An 18126-nucleotide genomic window follows, 5' to 3' on the forward strand; every position below is an offset into this window, starting at 1 on the left:
TTTTTAACTTAATATTTTTTTTCGTTTTTCATTTTTTATTTTATTTAGAATATTTTTTTTATTTTTTTTAAATTTATTTTTATTTTATATTTTTATTGATTTATTTAATGTGTTTGAGACTCTGTTGCAAAACACCCAGTATCGAGCCGTTGCGACGCCCGTCTCGACGGTTTGGTGACTAGCCCGTCCCGTCTCGAAGAAAACCGTCTAATATGACAGTCAACGGTCAAAATTCGGGTCAAAGTTGAAAAAAATCGGGTCAAAGTCGGTCAAAATTCAGAAAAGTCAGAAAATCGGTAAAATCGGTGAAATATATCTTATTTTAGTTTGAATTTTTTGTATTAAATTGACGATGATAACAATTATGGGTACAAATTAATCAATTGAAGTTTTTAGCTTTAAAATATGTGTAAATATATGCATTTTTATACTTATATATTTAAAAGTCAACTTTGGTCAACGTCTGTCTCGACCCCCGTCTTGAACGTCTCGACCTTTTTAGGACCCGACCGTCTCGACACCGTCTCACGTCTTTTGCAACCTTGGTTTGAGAAGAATGAAGGATGATAATCAAGTATAGAATTACTAAGTAGTATTAGTTGTACCAGTTTAATGTGAGGGTTGTGATTCACATTATCATGTTAATTTATTAAACTATAACTTTATATAGAGATACACATTTTGATGATATCCCAATGCAAAGGAGAAAGTGCACACTATCGATTATGTGAATGATATTGTTTTTCGTCCATCGTACGTCTTTCTTTGACTAATCATTAATCATGAAAAATCATAAAAGTATATACACTGATATTCTCTATGTGTTGCACTATCGAGAGTTACATCGAAAAAGGGACTAAAGCTCCTCATTTTAAAACAACTGTACAGACATGTTCGTATACTCATGTTATTTTACTGTTATTTAAAATCATTAATTGTAACATCAACATTCACGACAGTTCCACTAAAGTTTATTATAAATATTTTCATGTCTTTTTTCAACAGCTGAGGATTCATTGCTCTTATTTCAAATCAAACTATGTGCTATTGATTACAGAAGAGACTTTATTGAAAACAACTTATTAGATACTTAGATACTCCAAGTTCAATTTTGAATGTCCATTTACTTTTTCATTTGCAAACGTTTACATGCAATACATTGTTATTTTTTACCAATAAGAATGTTGATGTTACATGGGTTACTAAACATAATGTTATTTCGTGTTACCTAATTTTAAAGCAACCGTGCAACGCACGAACTATTAAAGCTAGTTTGTTATGATAGTAGCATTTTTATGATTTTGTAATGAAGAATGAGAAGGGAAGGTGGAGAAGAAACAAGGGTGGTAGGAAACATTGGGATGATGATGAAGATAGGGAAAGAAAGATCAAAAGACTAAAATACCCTCATAAGATCAAGGCCGGTCAAACTTTGGTCAAAATTTTTGCATGCCCCGGGCGAAATGATTATAAAATGTCCCCAACAGTTACGCAAACATATATCTTTATGACGTTTAAACTATGGGTATTAATAATTTTTTTTTCGAAATGATGCCCCTAACCAAGTGATGCCCCGGACCGTTGCCCACTTCGCCCATAGCCTTAGCCGGCCCTGCATAAGATATGCACATGATGCAGAGAAAAGAAAGGAAAGTAGACATAAGGATGAGGTGCCTTATTTTTTTAAGTATAGTGAAGACCCTAGTGGGGAAAAAAAAAATATTTAAGGGACGACTTTGTGTTTTAGCTACAACTTTAAGGACGATCGGATTAATTTTGTCAAGAATAAACAATAAACAATAAACAATAGAAAGTGTAGACTTAGCAACTAAGTTTCGCAGCCACGACACTCGTTTGTCTAATTATCATGTGAAACCCTAATAATAACTCACAAAACCCTAATTAAGCTACGATCTCGTCTTATTTGGCAGCGATCGGAGCTGGCAGAAGACATCTAAACCATAATCTCTTGTGATTTTTTCCAGCAGCAATTATGCGACGTCGTACAACAAATCAACAACATGATTTGGAGGTATTATATCTATTTAAAGATAGGAGTATCGTTGTTAAATGTTCTTATACATTTCCTTTTTATCTCTTTCTGTAGAATGTAATTAACGTGGAGCAACAACAACTTTCATCAATCCCCATAGGGCGTGATAGAAAGTTACGTCAATTTCGTAAAGATGACGAAAGAAACCGTGATGGATTGCTACATCCATTTCTCAAACGTCATGAAAATGCTTTAATAGCTAGGCTTCAATTTCTCGAACAAAGGGAAACCTCAGCAAGGTAAAGGCTTGTTTATTTAATGGATTTTGTTCAAACACTAATACTGTACGGTGTTAGCACGCTTGTGTTGTACAATTACAATAACCCTTATTTTAATTATTTGTTCTTTTTCTATTTTACAGTTTATATTCATTACTTAAATTAATATTAATTTATTTATTGTTCCTGTTACTGTTACCAGACGTGTAAGTTGTAACAAGTGATAACCCATTTTCTTCTAGGCTGGGTTGGTTTCGATATTCCTGGAAAATTTGTCAGTGTGCCTAGGAAAATGCCTCACCAATTATTAGAAAATTTTGGTCTATAAAGTAGTGGAGGGGCAAACTAAAGGAGAGATGTATACTTAAGAATTTTTTTATTTATGATTCATGATACATTAATTTAGCAGGTGAGTTGGTTATATAAAATTATAAGGTAGCTCTTAACATACATTTTTTTTTTTTTTTTTTTTTGTTTCTGCAGAATACATCCTGGGCTCTGTTACTTTGGGCCAGATTCATGTACGTTACTGGATTTAATAAAGATTATTGAGTCCCGAATGGAGGATTTGGATCACACGGCTCTCATTGCAACTTGTCGTTTGCTTTTATTAACCCTTGATGATATTGGTGGTGTGTTAATTCTCCATCTCATCTTATCGTTGTGTGTGTGTGTGTGTGTATATATATATATATAGGGGCAGGATCAGTGGGGAAGTAACCAATCAGGGGGAAGCGGGGGGAAGCAAATATATTTTTTTTTTTCGTTTTTTGAAAAAACTTTGTTCACGAACATTATAGATTGGATGAAAATAAGAACATTTAGAAAAGACACTTCGTGATGAATGTTATTATTTTGGCGGGAAAACGATCGACAAAAATAACATTCAAGATAATATTGTTCGTGAAGAATATGAACGTTTTTTTTCATGTTTTGTGAAGTAAAATTTAGCCCGATTTAGAGTTTAGGGTTTGGTGTTTGGTGTTTTGGGTTAATAAACCCAAAACACCAAACCCTAAACCCTAAACTCTAAACCGTTCATGTTAAAAACTCAATCTAAATCCTAAATCTAAACCCTAAACCCTAAATTTCTAAACCCTAATATCTAAACCCTATAAACCCTAATATCTAAACCCTAATGTCTAAAACCTCAACATATACTATAATTGTTATATATTACTTCTTCGAGCGTTTTCCCGCCAAAATAATAACATTCATCACGAAGTGTATTTTCTAAATGTTCTTATTTTCATCCAATCTATAATGTTCGTGAACAAAGTTTTTTCAAAAAACGGAAAAAAAAAAAATTGCGCTTCCCCCGATTGGTTACTTCCCTCTTGATCCTACCACTATATATATATATATATATATATATATATATATATATATATATATATAGAGAGAGAGAGAGAGAGAGAGAGAGAGAGAGAGATACGCATATGTATATGTATGCAAATTATTTAATTGATGTTTTAAGCAATGATTTAAGATAATAAAAGCTTTGCTGCAACTCATTTAAAGCTAGTCTGTGTGTTGCAGGGGATATTTTGAAACTGTTTGGTGTTGATTATTCGTGTCCAGATAAGTCAGTAGTTACAAGATTGGTGACTTTCAGAGTAAAAAATCTTGTGAAGGCTCTTATTCAAGCTGCATATGATAAGAGGTTTGTTTCATATGTATCATAAGTTTACTCGATGATGAATTTGGTAATTTACACGTACGTTTTCTCTATTTGTTTCTCTTACAAATCTTTGCGCAATGTTTCAATTAACAAATAACAGAGATCAGTTTAGAGACAAACTCCAAGGAAACACTGTGAACTCCAATGTACCGACTGATGAATTAATGGATATTGATGTACTGTTAAAGACAACCGCGTTGTTAACTGATAACAGTCTTCCTTGGTCCTGTCAGATAGTTAGCTATCTATTTAAGGAAGACGTAGTTATATATAAGATGCTCAAGGACGTTGTTATTTTGGGAATGGTATGCTTTCAAATCCCAATGTATATATTTTATATTTTTTTATCAACTTTCTTGCTATTTGTTACCTTTCCAAATTGTAAAAACATGGTATACTTGAAACGTTTGACTTTTTTTTTTTTTTTTTTTTTTTTTTTGTTGCAGGGAAGCTCTGGAGAAAGAGTATGGAACTTGGACCCACTTCTAGTGCTTGCTCGCCTTTTACGTATTGCAGTAAAAACTAAATATATGACAGTTTTGTGAAGTGCTGTCCGTTTTTTGTAGGCAACACGAGAAAACGAGGTTGAAACTGAAGATGCGTCTCTAATAGAGACGGTACTTTGTCAACTTCTTGTTCATAGTGGTAGCAGCCCTTGTGTTTGTAGCAATATGGTGGATCAGCAATTTAGTTTCCTCTCCATTCTAACGATCCCTTATGTTTGGTCCACGTTTCCCAGACTGAAGGAGGTTATATTCTCCTCCTACTAAAATTCAAACATGTTAACTTTGATTTAGTAAGTGATTGTACTATTGTAGTTTGTCTAAAAGAAAACAAATAGTTTTGGAGGTTGATTGTTTTTATTATTAAGTTTTATATGTATATATGTATATGTATTTCTATGTAGTTAATAAATTTTCACTGCTTTAAACTACAAGTTGACTACTTTAAAAGTGTATTTTGGATAATTCCATTATATTTTACCTGTTCCTACTAACCTATATGACTAAATACATTATATAAACCCATTTATGCAGAGATTTAAAATCTGATTGCAGTTGTTTTGTTTATATTTCCAGATATATGTTTCGGCTGAGATTGGGATGTACAAGGATCATCTTAAAAAGATAGAAACATGTTCAGAACGTTATAAAGACGTACTTTTGCTTAATTCAGCTAATCAATATGATTACATATGTCTCTTTGGTAATTTGATTGTAGCAGGTGGAGTTTGTTCAATTCGTTGTAATTGTTCATATAATAAGGTGAGAAGGTACAGTTGCTTCATCTGTTAGCATTTCTTGTATTGAGGCTAGCTATAATCACTATTCAATTTCAAAATACAGTATATGCATCTTATCAAGTGTTCGCATGGTGATGTTGATGGTCGGTTACTACCTATCCTTATTTTCTACCATCATTTGAGGTGTGTTGTTGTCTTTTATATTGAAGCTTGCACTTTTGTTAGTCTTAAATTTACTTAGGCTAAAATTTACACATTTGAATTCCAGGGCCATGGTTATTACGGTTATCAGAGATGACTTGGGTTATTGCAAAAGTGATCAAATCCACGAGATAAAGTCATTAGTTGCTATTTTGAAAAAGGTAATTTATATATGAAGTCCTCAGTTTTTATAGAGTAATTTTTGCAATCTGTTAAATCACTTTACTAACCAACTTTTTGCTTCATTGCTTATCTTTTAGGCTTTTTATGAAATGATTCGCTTCAATGATTTTGCTCCGATGAATTTTGATTCAAGCACTAGTCTCTCCAAAGAGCGCATTGATTATTTTAACAACTTGGCTAAAAATGCAAATGATCGGGTATACACCTATGCATTGTTTATTGTATGGACATATGCCAACATTAAAATTCGACGTTGATAAACTTTCATGGGGACATTTTTCAAAGTTTTAAAATGTTGGATTTGTTTTAAATATACAATTGCAGTTACAATTTTGGATGAATAGAAGTTCTTTTGACCACTCAAGCAACACTCAAGTCAATTATGTTGATCAACGGTTCATTAAGGAGGTAAATTAACCTATCAGTTATGTAAGTTAATACTGTATCACTTGAAGTATAATGTTCTTTTTACAGGCGTTGGATCCACTTACAAGGGAGAATTTTATACTGACACAGATTCCCTTTGTGTTACCTTTTGATACCCGAGTTAAAATATACAATGTGAGTTATAATCCTTTTACATTGTTCACATTTCATTATCTGTCAGCAGTTGACGACTCATACTGTATATGATTACTAATTTAAACTTATATAATAATAATAATAATAATAATAATAATAATAATAATAATAATAATAATAATAATAATAATAATAATAATAATAATTCTGCAGTTACAGCTCGAGAAAATATGTCAGGATCGCAGTACAGAGTTCCAAGTTTCTATAAGCCGAGATAATATATTGGAAGATGGTTTTCGTGAACTATCAGATAAGGATCTTGCGGATCTTGCTGGTCGTGTACGCCTTATGCTTTGAAACTAAAAATCAAAGGCCATCTTTTATCTGATTATGTTATGCGCTTCTTCTAGTAACTTTGTTTTCTTATTTCATGTAGATGAAGGTTACTTTTGATGATGAAGATGGTCAAGATTTTGGTGGTCTTACGAAGGAATTTATGGAGTTATTTACTCTAAAAGCTTTTGACAAGTCTTCTCGACTTTTTGAGGAAACAGAAGATCACCTACTCTATCCGAATCCTTGTGCAGTGACAGAAACGGAAATGAAACGTCTTCGTATTCTTGGAGCGATTCTTGCAAAGGTACGACTTTTGTATTGCTGTTAAAAGTTTAATGCGCTTCACTTGTTTTTGTAACTGATTTTCAAACAAAACTTATTTGTGTCACTGAATTGAGTTGAGTTACTCCATATTGGTTTTGGTTATATACTTGTATTATTATATCATTATATTATTATTATTATGACCCTTTTGAAGATCTGTTGTTTTTAATTACTACGACTATTTTTCTTCTGTTATTTATAGGTACTTGTTGAACACCTTGCACTTAATATACCATTTGCAAGGTTTTTCTTGAACGATTTAATAAAGAACATGTAAGTTATGTAGTATATTCTTTATCAAGTGCCATCTTATCTCTCTGTTTATTCATGCTTTTGTATATATATATATATATATATATATATATATATATATATATATATATATATATATATATATATATATATATAACCAATTCAATGTGTTCATTCTTTTCAGGAGATTAAGGTTTGGTGACTTGGCTTTTGTGGATCGCAAACTTTATAATAAGCTTGAGCACTTACGGGTTTGTGGCTTTTACTATCAGTATCTCCGTCAGTGTCCTATGTTATAAATATTGCTAATCGAGGATTAACCGGATTGAATCTTTATAAATAAATATAAATTATAATTATAAGTAATTGTATAAACTCACACGTATTTCCAACACGTGCAACTTCAATATCATAGTTTATTGCCTCATTAGATTAGATATTGTTTAATATAACCGTTTCTGGCTGTCATCTACAGTCGCTGGACGAGATTGAATTGGAAAAAGCAGACCTTACCTTTACAGCTAAGGATGATGCATATGAAGATATGACTGTAGATTTGATAGAAGATGGGAATCTGATAAAGGTAGATAAAGAGAATCTTGAAGATTATTTATTACAGTATGCCCATCATCGCTTGAGTTATCAGGTTAGACCTTTTTTTTCACCATTTATGAAGAAGACCTAAAGTCTCACTCCTTATTACTTGGTACTTTTCATATTTAGTACCTGGTATCTAATGCTTCGTGCCTATTTAATTTTATGAACAAGTAGTTTTTTTCATCATTCTATTTTATTCAGGTATCGAAAGCAACTCGTTGTTTCATAGAGGGATTCCGAAAGCTTATACCGAGAGATATGACTGATATATTTACTCTCAGTGAGCTTCAGGTGTTATTCTATGTTTTACATTTTCATTACGTTACTTAATGATGCACTTTTCGGCTCTCACTCGACACCCGTTATACATTCGATATACGGTGTCCGTACGACGCGTAACCCTAATTGTATTCTAGATTAGGCCCATTTATATTTTACCATAATATCGGGCCTACCTCACATTGTATTTTTTATATAGTTTGCATGTATGTTCTATATATTATCAGGGGCGGACCTACATTAGATTGAGTGGTGACATAGTGACATAATGACGTACGTCACGCCACGCTGCGTCACGTGCAACGCATGACGTCCAGCCCACTAAAGACCCTTGGTCAGGAGCTTCAGTGTGTTCAAGTGAAACCCACGTGAACGATAGCATGACGTTCTCACGAGGTTGACTTGGTGTTACTGAACTTGACTACAATCGTACATTTCAGGAACGTGGAGGACGTTGAGTAGGTTGTAGGCATGATTAGAAGGTTCTAATGGCAGTTATGGAAGGTGGCCACTATTTTAGCGGCTATTATACATAACCGCCAATTGTCTATCTATAAATAGAGGCCCTAACCCTCATTTGAAGGGGAATTAATCCGTACACTATAATCTTCTCTTCATCTCTACCTTGGAGGCTTGGCAAAAGACAAACAACACCACAACCCTCATATCCCATTTAACCGGAGGAACCCCTTCCAAAGGTTAGATTTTCCTTTTTATTCACCTGCACTCGAACCAAACAATTTTGGTTTGATCATTTGGCGCCATCCGTGGGACCACGAGAACATCCATCTTCGCAAAATGTCAGGAAGTTCTGATTTACCACCATTCTCAAGCGTCGGGGAGCCATATGATCCTTTGAGACCTAACGTCGAAGACGATTCTGTGACCCCAACTGAAAACGTTCGTCGAACTAGGCTCGACTTTGAAGATAACACCAACACTGGACCAAGGTTGTAAAACTCGCGACTCGGGGAGTACTCGGCCGGAGGTTTTTGAGGAGTAATCGGCAACTCGGGGAGTACTCGGAGGAGTACTCGGATTTTGACTTTTGTTGACTTTTCTAATATAACTAAATATTTTCAATATATTATAGATATATAATATATATATTAGCTATAAACAAACATTTTATGAATATATATATGTTAAATATATAAAATTTATAAATATATATGTTAAATATGTAAAGTTTAGTTACATATAAATATTTATTTTAAGAGTGCATATAAATTTTGTTCTTGGTATTAAAGTTAAGTAAAAGTTTAGGGGTTATTATTGTCATTTGATAAAAGAATATTGAATTAAAATATTTTAAAAATAAATACTCTCGTATATGGTACTCAAAGTCTCAAAGAGCATCACTGCATCAGACATATGATAAAAACAAGTTGTAAAAAGTAAAAGCACTCTCTCTTGAAAAACGTGTCACCATCCAATTTCCAAAAAATCCCAGATCTTGTTTTACAAGCTCGCTATGGATCTGAGATCTCGTCTTGTTTTCTTCCTCAATCCTTTCTTCTTTCCCGTTTCTGTTTTTTTTCATCATCGTTCCTCGTTTCCGGTCAATTTTTGAGTTTTCCGACGACGTTGACCGAGTAATAGAGCGAGTTAGACACCGATTTCTCGGTTGAACAATTTTTCCGAGTTATCGCCGAGAACTCGGCCGAGTCAGCCGAGTTTTGCAACCATGCACTGGACCCAATGTTTCAGCTCTAACTTGTCCTGAAATTGTTGGTTCCAGTTTGAAAACAATCAATGGAGAAGAAGCCATCCGTTTCTTGGCAAAAGGAGGATTCGTTCTGCCCATGCTCACGGCAGGAGGGAGCGATAAGCAGACGGGAGCGTCAAAGGCACCTCACCATGACTCTACGCGAACAACGCCCGAGTTTGGGAAACAACCCGTCAAGACCAAAGATGAGGCGCGTCGGGAGTTGATCCAAACTCTCATCTTGGGCGCTCTGCCATCCATGACTACACAAATTGAGCAGCCTGGCGTGGCGGATGGAATGTTGAACAATTGGTATGTTCTCGGGACAACTCCGGTCCAGCGTTCGGGAATGGTTTGCTAAGTTACCACCACTAAGCGTTTCCAGTTTTGCTGATTTAAGAACCAAGTTCATCCAACGCTTCCAGAACTTCAGGAGGACGGAATTGACGCATTTGGACGCGCATGGAATCAAGCAGAGACCATACGAATCGTTGTCAAACTTCACTACCAGGTTTACGTCCGAATGCCAGAGGATACCCGATTTGCCGGAGTCGCAGCAGATCTCCGCTTTCATAATGGGGATATGTCAGATCAGACACTTAACGTTAGTAAAATCCATGAGGCGCAAGTTACCAAAAACTTTCGTGGACGCCGTCAGAATGGTACGCGACTACATTCGTTCCGAAGAGTTTGCTGATGCAGCCGTTGCGGATCATAAATCTGGCAACAAGGTTGACAAGGACGACAAGGGTAACAACGGCTACCAGCATTCTGGGGGACGGTACAAGGGTAACAGCGGAAGCAGCAGTAGAAGCCGTTCCGGCAGTAATTCGATAGCCGTAACCACCATCCCTATGAGAAATACGGCATCGAGATTGTCAGCAGAGGAGGAATCCCTCATCAAATCTTTATCCAAAACGCCGAAGGAGATCTTGGCAACGGAAGAAGTGAGCAGAGATTTCTCGCCACCAAGCCCATGAAGCCACGCTTCGCGGTAGACGAAAGCCAATACTGCATTTTCCACGAGGATAAGGGACATGACGTCGATGACTGTCGGGAGCTGAAGAAAATTGTCATTGAAAGACTTGATCTAGGGGAGTTTAACCATTTGAAACCTTCAAACAAAGGAGGTTCTGCAACTAGAAAGTTTGCATGACAAAAAGGTAAAGATAAAGCACCTGAAAAACACATTCACATGATACAAATGTGGCATTCGGGTCACGTTAGGAAAGCCGAAGCGTTAGAAGAATAGGAATGTGCACTAATCACGTACCCAACATTTTGGAAAGTCTGTCCGACGGACTTACCGTTAACAGTCACCGCTACGATCGGACGCTGTCACGTATCACGTATCTACATTGATACGGGTAGCGCTGTGGATGTTATCTACGAGCATTGTTTTTTGCAGCTACTACAGGACGTGAAGGATAAGATTAAACCGCCGTTGCATCCCGTCGCGAGATTTACAGGTGAAACAACTTGGCCCTTGGGACGTGTAAGTATTGACGTGACGTTAGGAGATGACCACCGGTCCCGTACCGTACAACTGACGTTTGTGGTGGTTCGTAGTCAATCCAAGTATAACGTGATTCTAAGACGAACATCGTTACAAGAGTTAGGCGCCATACCTTCTACGGTTCACGACATGTTGAAATTCCCCACCATGGCAGGCGTTGCAACTTTATTTTCGGACCGTGCCCAAGTTTGCGCTAAGGTTAGTCAACATGTTTTTCCAGGTGGCACCCGTTAAACAAGAGGGAGGCGTTATAATCAATCATGTGTTTTCCAAGAAGATCATCAAGATTGGTAACACTCTTTCGGAGGAATCCAAAAACGCCTTATGTGAACTGTTATCCAGCAACGCAGACATCTTTGCCTGGCAAGAGTCAGACATGACACGAGTTCCAAGGGAGATAGCGGAACACCGTTTGAACGCAAATCCAAGCATAACACCGGTAAGGCAGAAAAAGAGAGGAATGGCACCGGAACGCAGCGAGGTGGAGAAGCTTGTTGACGCCATCTTAAGGGAGGTTCACTACCAAACCTGGGTGGCAAACCCAGTCCTAGTCAAGAAAGCCAACAGATCATGGCGCATGTGTGTTGACTTCAAAGATATCAATAAAGCATGCCCAAAGGATAACTATCCGTTACCGGAGATCGATTGGAAAGTCGAGTCGCTTGCCGGGTACCGTTTCAAATGTTTTCTCGATGCTTATAAAGGGTACCATCAGATTCAGATGGCGGAAGGAGACGAAGATAAGACGGCATTCCACACTGACCATGGCATCTTTTGCTACACCAAGATGCCGTTTAGACTAAAGAACGCCGGAGCAACGTATCAGTGAGTGATCGATGCCGCCTTCAAAAGCCAAACCGGACGCAACGTTGAAGCTTATGTCGATGACATTGTGATTAAGAGCCATACGGAAGTTGCTCTCCTTAAAAGACATCCGAGAAACATTTGATTCTTTGAGGAAAATTAACATGAAGCTTAATCCAGAGAAGTGTAACTTCGCTTTTGAAGAGGGCATTTTTCTTGGTCACGTCGTAACGCCACGCGGCATTAGGGCAAATCCAAAAAAGATTCAAGCTGTGGACGAGATGGTAGCGCCACGAACAAAGAATGAGGTTCAAAGTTTGAATGGGAAGTTGGCGGCGTTATCCAGGTTTCTGTCAAAAGCAGTGGAACGCTCGCTACCGTTCTTTCAAGTATTGAAGGAAAGTATAGGCAAAAGTTTCAATTGGACACCGGAAGCAGAAAACGCCTTCCAGGAAATAAAAACGTTAATCAAGACCCTACCAACGCTAACAGCTCCGGTACCGGGTAAAGTATTTGTTTCGGCTAACGGTACCAGCGTTGCGTACCTGTTCACTAATACCTTTAAAATTTCAGGAGAAACTTTGACTGTTTACTTAGTAGTGGGCGCCGGAGCAATCAACTCGGTACTCATAGCGGAACGTGACGGGGTCCAGATGTCGGTGTACTTCGTCAGTAAAATTTTGCAGCATGGCGAAGTCAACTACAATCCTGTTGAAAAACTTGTTTACACGTTGGTTCATACCACAAGGAGGTTAAGGCGGTACTTTCAAGCACATCACATTTTGGTGCTAACGGACTCACCTAATAAACAGGTATGACGTCATTGGAACGAACGTGTACAACAGGGAACTTTTCTAAACATTTCTGTTGCAGGTTTTAAGCAAACCTGAAATTTCTGGCCGAATGGCGAAATGGGCAATTGAACTGGGAGAACACGAAATCAGCTACGCACCGCGTAACGCTGTTAAGGGACAAATTTTGGCTGATTTCATGGTGGAAATTATCAATCCGGGCCCATCGAAACTTATTGATGAAGCGGCACCCCATGTCGTGACGTGGGAACTCTTTACTGACGGAGCGTCTAGTTCAGAAGGGGCTGGTGCCATCTTGATACTCACCAACCCAGATGGCGAAGAACACACTTATGCTTTACGTTTTGCATTCCCTGTTTCTCTTCATCTCTACCTTGGAGGCTCGACAAATGACAAACAACACCACAACCCTCATATCACATTTAACCGGAGGAACCCCTTCCAAAGGTTATATTTTCCTTTTTATTCACCTGCACTCGAACCAAACAATTTTTGTTTGATCATGACACCAGTGTGATAAATTGAACACAGAAAGAAAACGAATTGGAAATTGTTTATTACTTCAGTTGATATTACAATGACTTAAAAACGAATTGCAACATATTATAGAAACCCTAACTAGTCAGTTGACTATATACTGCAGAGACACGCTCCTTCATAACAGAAAATAACAACCTGTAACAGAAGTTACACATTACACCCTCTACTATAAAGAAATACCAAACTGGTCCCTGTACTATTTCTGACTTTTCAAACACACTTGGAACTTATGTAAACACAATTTACACTCAGTGGATAGTGTAAATTTATTTGAGTGACACCATTTAAATAAGCCATCTAATAGAAATTTCTTTGGGTTTTTAACCGGTGACAACCATTATTATGATCAAGGAAACTAAACCTGCAAACTTTGACTCCATTCTTTGCACTCAAGCGGACCGGAACATGTTTGATCACTAGTTAACTTATGGTATTCGTTTTACTTTCTTGCAGTATGTGATATCAGGTGAAGATACGTTGGACGCAAATGATCTCCAGTCTAACACTAACTATTGGGATGACTATAATGAGGCGAGTTATGCATTTTATACTCTATCTAATACCCACAATTATGCGGTCTTTATCAACTACTATATATTTTGTTAAAACACAGGAGCATGAAGTGATTAAAATGTTTTGGGACATATTCAAGTCTTTTTCGTTAGATAATCAACGCAAGCTGTTAGTGTAAGATTTCATCTATTTTTCGTTAGATACCAATATCTATTTGTTTCTATCTACTATCCTTCCTATACTAGTTGAATGCTAGGCTACTTTTGTATTTACTTTGTTACATGATAATTTTCACTATCTTAGAGTTTTATATTTTCCTTTTATTTCAGACACTAATCAAGATAACTCTACAGGTTTGCGACCGGACGTTCAAGAGCACCTATGTTAGGGTTCGCGCATATGGATCCGAAGTTTTGTATACTTAAGTATGTTGCTTCTCTAGTGTGTGTGTGTGTGTACATAGTGAAACTTGATATATGTACTTTGTGTAGTACCAGTAATTTTTTTTTTCAATTTTTTTTTTTTTTTTTTTTTTTTTTTTTTTTTTTTGCAGGAGTGATCTTGGCATCGATTATTTGCCAACAGCAGGTACATGTGGTGGTTCGTTATACCTCCCTCCATATGAAAGGTTTGTAATATTCTTCTGTATTAAATTTATATGCAAGTGTATAATTATGATCTGATGTCTTTTAAATCGATAAGCTCGGAATTCATTATACATATTATTTTTGTTTAATTGATCTTAAACCTAATGATGTTGAAGTTGTGATGAAATGAGGAAGAAACTACTTGCTGCAATAACCGCAGGAGCCGGCTTTGATTTGAGGTAGATGTAGCTTTCATTTGTTTGGTTTTTTGTGTGAAAACCCGGGGATTAATGTTTTTAAGTATTTGAATTTGTATTTGTTTTCTTTCAATGTTGGTTAAAATTTCACTGGGACAAAACATAAATCCATCTCCACCAAAATTGCAAGTTTCACTGGGACAACAATATGCAAAGCTCCGAACTCTGTAAGCAGTGTTTTGATGTCACATTTCTCAAACACACTAAATAATCTAATATGGATTTGAAATAAACCCTATGTGTTTTAGCTTTTTCCGGCTTGCTTTTCCTTCGTCTTCTGGATTTTCAGCACCTTCTTCACAATTTTTTGTTCTTCGACCAAAAAAGCTCGAATGATCCTACAACGAATTAGTAATCCAGTGTTCGTGACAAATATATAAAAAACCATAAAGGCATATATAATTTGCATAAATCCTGTTCTTAAGGTAAAAGTGGCTTTTAAGCATAAGTTTGCACCAACCTTTCCCTCACAGCACCAGCAGACTACACCACCATATGCACGATTAACAGTCCTCCTGTTCCTAGATAGCCTTGATCTTTTGTATTCAGCCGGCCTCAAGTGAGGAATCTGAAAAACAAAAAACAAAACAAAAAAAACTCTCAATCACACTAAGTAATCAAAAATTGATTGACAATAAACCCTGTGTGTTTCAACTTTTTCCGGCTTGCTTTTCTTTTGTCTTCTGGATTTTCAGAACCTTCTTCACAATCTTCTGTTCTTCCACCAAGAACGCTCGGATGATCCTAAACAGCAATTAATAAATAGTAATCCAGTGTTCGCAAATATAAAAAAAAAACATATAGGAATATATAATTTGCATAAATCATGTGCTTATTAACCTAAAACTGCCTTTTTAGCAAAAGACTACACAAACCTTTCCCTCACAGCACCAGCAGACAATACACCACCATACGCACGGTTAACGGTCCTCCTGTTCCTAGACAGCCTAGATCTTTTGTATTCAGCCGGCCTCAAGTGAGGAATCTGAAAATAAAAAATAAAAAAACTTTTTTTATTTAGATGCTCAACTAGAAAATAAAACAAGTAGTAACCTTCCCTAATGCAACACTATGGAACAAATATATTAACTTAAATTTGAAGGAACAAAAGTTCTGGTACGGTGCTAAAATAAGCTTATGTTTATAGTATATGATCTAAGAGCAATTTGCGACAACGAGTAAACAAGCTTGCAACTTGCAAGCATAAATGATATATTTATACAAATGACATCATCAATGGAAAAGATGAGCTGATCTGTTCATCCCTAAACAGTACTTTTAGGTTTGAGTGTCATGTATAGCCAAGTTCATAAGTAAATGGATTACATCTTTATTGTATTTGTACAGGCAAGACTCGTTCACAATTTGAATATTATAATAACTACTTAGATAACTCATGTTTCACCCTCTATTTTTATCAATCTAACCCATCTGACCCAACCCCAAATTTGATCATGAACAGCTAAAGTAAGCCGGCAATTTTCCTAAAACATGAACGAACAAAACAAAACAAATGATATTTAAACAGGCATATATTAAGTAATTTGGAAATATTATTTTAATCTAACGTACACAAAACTCTTAACAAAGTAAAGTATTTGAAAAGGTTATTTATGATGATAAACTAATACAAGTATTAAGTAGCTATATTAACATTGAGATAAATATACACACTGCAAATGACGAATTTGAGTTCATAGCCAATTAGCCGTCAAAAATTTAATTTGGTAAACTTCAACAACTTAGAGTCTATATGCACGGTACATAAAATATGATATCTTAGAACCTAATCAAGAAGAGTGGTAAACTTTAGTCAACTATGCAAAGTGTAAAACTGCATTCTTGAAATAATACAATATTGAAGATGTAAGTCAATTTTATAAGTAAATCAATATCACATATATGTTTCAAATAAAGAACTAATCTTTAGCATACTTCACCGTCAGTACAAGAATGATGATACGCATCTAGCTTCAATTTCATAATAAAATTTCAATTGAGAAGCACACCTTTAAGATCCATTTTACAGGTCAACACTCAAAGTCTTCTGACTTAAAGTAGTTACGATTATGCACCATTTGTGTATATGGGTCCAATTCAGTGACATCTACCACAATAAGTCCTAATCGGCTGATACACTGCCCATTTTATCAATAATTGACGTACATGTCTAATAATAATTTATAATTATTATTATTATTGGGGTATCATATTACATTTATCTAATTCAATCTTCAAACTGGCCTTGTAGAACTACTTGCTATTAAATAACCTTATTGTTTATGCTTCTATATCTATAGGAGAAAATGGATGTTTTATGAACAAAGTATATAACTAAATTATCTCCACAAGGCACTTTAAGTGTGCGTTTGTTTACCTCTTAATTGAATGGTTCAAAATGTTGAACATTCAGGGCATTTGTTTGTTTCTGACCACTGAATTGCTGAATGGTTCAGCATTCAATGATGAACCATTTAGAGTTGAAACGCTCTTTTAACCATTAAGCACATAAATTTTCTGTAATATCATCCTCAAATCATATCCAAAACACTTAACAAACAAGTATTGAATTTTTTATTCGTGTAACACGTTAATAAGGTAATTTTACCCATTTCATTTAGTTCATTCAAAATGAATACCATACAGCTTATTTTCATTCGGAACCAAGTTCATTCAGAGACTCTATGAACCATTCCGCGCTAAATTATTCAGTTTATCAAACGCACCCTAAATATTACCTCCGTATCTCCAATAACATATATCTACTTCACCATTTTCTGTTGCACACTAATCATAACTTAAATACTAAATTATTTGATTTGAAGCTTCTATAATACCTAATTAAATCAAACATTTCAAAGTTTATTACATAATTTTCATCATAATCAAACTTATAAAACTGAAGCAGCTGTAATACACAAATAGATAAGTAAATGACGTAATTACCCCTTGAATTCGCTTGCCGGTAACAGGACACTTAGGGCCACTAGCTCTCTTCTTTGTAGTTTGATAAATCAGCTTTCCACCTAGCATTATCAGTAACACAATGAATCAAACACATTTTACAGATTATATTCAATTACATAACTATGATACATATAAAATAATTAAAAAAATGGGTAATGGAGGATACCAGGGGTTTTGACGATCCTGTGTTGATTGGATTTGGTAGCATAGCTGTGACGTTTTCAGTACGTCAGACGCTGCACCATTTTTGAATCGCAGTTAACTTTCTTTTTTGTCGAAAGGGGGATTTAGGGTTTGGTACGAGGGAGAAACTTAAACCCCTTTTCGTATCAGCAATTACCCTACATCTGACGGCTCACGTTACTTTTATATCAACGGTTGAGATTCATCTACTTCATTATCATTTTGTTTTTGTCTCTTTTATTATATTAAGCTTTTACTAGCTTATACTCGCAAAAATGGCGGGTTTCGACAAAAAGATGTACAAATGTAATTAGCTATGGATGATCGCCTGAAATTAAATTTGACAAAAA

The 18126-nt window shown here is 35.7% G+C and overlaps 1 protein-coding gene and 1 pseudogene across 1 annotated transcript; one reads left to right on the forward strand and one right to left on the reverse strand.

Annotated features, from left to right (window-relative positions):
* Nucleotides 1–1848: 1848 nt before the first annotated feature.
* On the forward strand, nt 1849–14962 carry LOC139868087 (E3 ubiquitin-protein ligase UPL6-like). Its single transcript, XM_071856425.1, has 24 exons — nt 1849–2032; nt 2108–2292; nt 2755–2903; nt 3811–3934; nt 4053–4257; nt 4399–4416; nt 4519–4701; nt 5032–5217; nt 5299–5378; nt 5464–5557; nt 5657–5776; nt 5904–5987; nt 6054–6140; nt 6538–6741; nt 6964–7034; nt 7198–7264; nt 7489–7659; nt 7812–7901; nt 13723–13800; nt 13883–13956; nt 14136–14207; nt 14336–14410; nt 14546–14608; nt 14875–14962. Exons 1-24 carry the CDS (start codon nt 1994–1996, stop codon nt 14960–14962), a joined length of 2607 nt encoding a protein of 868 aa, XP_071712526.1. The 5' UTR covers nt 1849–1993.
* A 250-nt stretch (nt 14963–15212) lies between these two features.
* Nucleotides 15213–17838, reverse strand: LOC139867240 (large ribosomal subunit protein eL34-like; annotated as a pseudogene).
* Between the last annotated feature and the right edge of the window lie 288 nt (nt 17839–18126).

This window comes from Rutidosis leptorrhynchoides, chromosome 9 (genome assembly GCF_046630445.1).
Source record: "Rutidosis leptorrhynchoides isolate AG116_Rl617_1_P2 chromosome 9, CSIRO_AGI_Rlap_v1, whole genome shotgun sequence".
NCBI lineage: Eukaryota > Viridiplantae > Streptophyta > Magnoliopsida > Asterales > Asteraceae > Rutidosis > Rutidosis leptorrhynchoides.